This window comes from Diaphorina citri, unplaced genomic scaffold (assembly GCF_000475195.1).
Source record: "Diaphorina citri unplaced genomic scaffold, Diaci psyllid genome assembly version 1.1 scaffold98, whole genome shotgun sequence".
Classification (NCBI taxonomy): Eukaryota; Metazoa; Arthropoda; class Insecta; order Hemiptera; family Psyllidae; genus Diaphorina; species Diaphorina citri.
Window position 1 is genome coordinate 356,144 of NW_007377535.1, and position 3,006 is coordinate 359,149.

Genomic DNA, 3,006 nt, shown 5'->3' on the forward strand with positions numbered 1-3,006 from the left:
AGGAGGAGGGAGAGGAAAAAAGAAGAAGGAGAGGACGGAGGAAGAAGAAGGAGGAGAGGAGGGAAGAAGAAGGAGAGAGGAGGAGGAAGAGGAGGAGGGATGAAGAAGGAAGAAGAAAAAGTGTACCAGTGCAGGCAGAAAGGTCTGCTACGGAGACCTTTTGGCTTTACGTTTGGGGGAGTTAAGTGGCTGGATCCATCCCCAAGAGTTGCACAGCAGGCGGTAGTGTGCTGATATAAGAGAAGAACAAGAAGAAGAAGAAGAAGAAGAAGAAGAAGAAGAAGAAGAAGAAGAAGAAGAAGAAGAAGAAGAAGAAATCAATCGAATTTATCAAGCCAAAATGTTTATATTATTTATCAATAATACAATTAACGGTTACCTAGGTTCAAACAAAGAACATTAAAGACAATTGAGGGGGGGGGGGGGGAAACAATCAAAAGTGTAGAGATCAAAAATTGTATCTCATAGAAAAAAGTCCTGTCAAAATGGTCAGTTCTAAAACTTGATTCGGTAATGTAAGTTATAATTATAAGTTACTCGTTAGTAAGTTTCGTTGAGGGGAAAAAAAAAGTTCTACTTCAGAAATTCAACGCTAAACCACAACTTATTTTAAAACATCAGTCAGTGTTATTGCCAAACGATGGTACCCGTGTACGTGAGCTATAAGGTTACTCTTCAGAAAAGTTTTATAACGACACTTGTCACAATGAAGTTGATCCTGATTTTCCTCTTCTCGCAAATGTTTTCTAAGAGATTGTTCTCTATGGAAGCTTTTACCACAAAGATGGCATGAAAATCTGACGCCTTTGTTTATATGATTGGCGTAGATGTGACGACGAAGTGATGGTTTTGACATGTACTTTCGAGAACATTGGTGGCATTTGAATAATACTCGTGTCTTGTGACTTCTCATAGTATGATCATATAACATCTTACTGGATGGAAAGAGTCTTGAACATTCCTCACACTCATGCTGCTTTCCTTCATGAACCTGCTTGTGAAGTTTCAGGTAATATTTGGTTGAGTAATCCTGGGAGCATATGTCACAAAACCGTTTGCTGGTAAGTATACAACTTCTAACAGCGGTAAGTATTTTCTTTGTTCTGCCTTCAACTCATGACCATTTGATTAAAGCTACAACAACAACAACCTTGTAACGTGATGTGTTAGGTTATTGTTATGTGGACAGTTAATTGGTACCTACAAAACCAATGTGTCATTAAAAAATTTCGTCATTACTTCATTAGTTACAAATTACATTGTAGATAAAAATGGTAGGCAGTAGGTACCTACATATGTATTTACTCGTAATTGTGAATTATGTAGATAGGTACTCATTATTTATCGTTTAGTAAGAGTACAAATATATGTAGAATCTTATGTTAGAGATAATAATGTTTAATTTCCCCCCACTTGGACCGTGGTTCAGGCTAGACTTGTATACCGGAGGTTCCGGGTTCCAGGCAGAGATTGTTTCGTAGCGCGTCTCCCTTGTAAGCGCTAGGTCGCGGGTTCAATTCCCGTCCAGGGACGGATTTTATCCTGAACCTGTAATATTCGTTATCGGAATGGCTGGCTTTTTTCTATCCTGTCTTCCTTCTTGCCTTTCTTGACGATAAGACTTTGAAAAAAAAAAAAAAAAAAAAATAACATAAAAGTAATTCTTTTTTAATTTCATGTCTAATACATTTCCAGTGGCGTTGCTCGTGCTTCTTCAAGATGTCCCTTATGATATTATCGGGGTCAAATTCGTTCATTGGACTTGGCACGACACCGACCCAAACCTATTTGACCGCCACTACTGGGTCCCTTGGAACTCTTACTTCTTTCACGCCGCGTTTTCCGCCAGCTTTACGTTTTGGTTCCATTTCATCCGATCGGGGACAGGTGGGACCAAGAAAGATTGGCGCAAAAGGAAGTGGCAAATTCAGAGGTAAATACGGGGACAAATCTGCCCTCTTAAAAGACTAAATAAGAAGACTGCTCTAGGAGAGAGATCTCGTAGTAGGTCCCTCACATGTGCAGATTTAGGCAATTTTTCTTCGCCTTTTCCCGTGTTCAGACGGGGTCGGCATTTTTCGTCAGCCTCTCAATTAGCCCTAACTAGGGTGATTGCTTTGGGCTGACATTTAGTTTTGGCTACAAATTTTACGAATGGATGCCCTTCGCACTCAGCCTTTGCTATTTCTTTAGCCAGGGAAATTCAGGCTGGTATACTCCCTGTTTAAAGTCCCCCAGCCAGACTAAGCTGGTCTACTCAATGTCCAGGTTAGGACAAGTACCTATAGGCTATCTTTTAGAGTAAAAGGCCTGATGGTTTTATTAACCCGCTCCTACTCTTTATACTTATCACTTGATGGTCCACTGTGTTCTCATTTATCAGTACCTCTTTTGACCTGGACTTTGGTGTTTATTTCAGAAAATTTTCCGCCTAAAATAGGACTTGTCTGTGAATAGCAAGACCTTGCCCGACCGAAAGAGAGGATAGGATAAAAGGAAGAGAGAAGCGAAAGCCCTGCTATTCTGGAACTCGTATATCCACATATATTGTAAATTAAAACACAACTGCGTGGTATTTTTAATTTTATTTTTCTGGAATCGTCTATGGATGTCCAAGGGAGATAGTTTGGAGAAAAAAAATTGGGAAATCATCATCAATTTGTTCACTAAAAAAATATTAATATAAAAAATAATAATAAAATAATAATTCTTTTAACAAAACGTGAATGGTGTCACAAAACAGCCACCGCGGTCTTTTTGATTACCGAAAGGTGTGTTAACTCTGTCTTGTACCGTTTTGTGTTACTTCTTACACTAGAGCGATACTTATGGGTCGTATGAGTACCTCCCCTACCATCTAGTTGTACTTGTACTTACCAATGGCGGATGTGTCGGGATCCTGTGACCACTCTTGTTCCGGTTCCGAAGACTTCCTGCACGAACCTTTGCTCCCTTCTTGTTTATTTTTATCTTTTTTTTACAGACCGACCCCCTGCAAGTTGTCTT

General features: G+C 39.6%; 1 protein-coding gene across 1 annotated transcript in view; it reads right to left on the minus strand.

Annotated features, from left to right (window-relative positions):
• Positions 1–321: 321 nt before the first annotated feature.
• Positions 322–3,006, minus strand: part of LOC103524412 (zinc finger protein 391-like) — an 8,911-nt gene continuing 6,226 nt past the window's right edge. Inside the window, exon 2 of the mRNA XM_008489425.3 lies at positions 322–1,042. Coding sequence (XP_008487647.1) covers positions 605–1,042 — 438 coding nt within the window. The 3' untranslated portion in view covers positions 322–604. The remainder of the gene's footprint in view (positions 1,043–3,006) is intronic.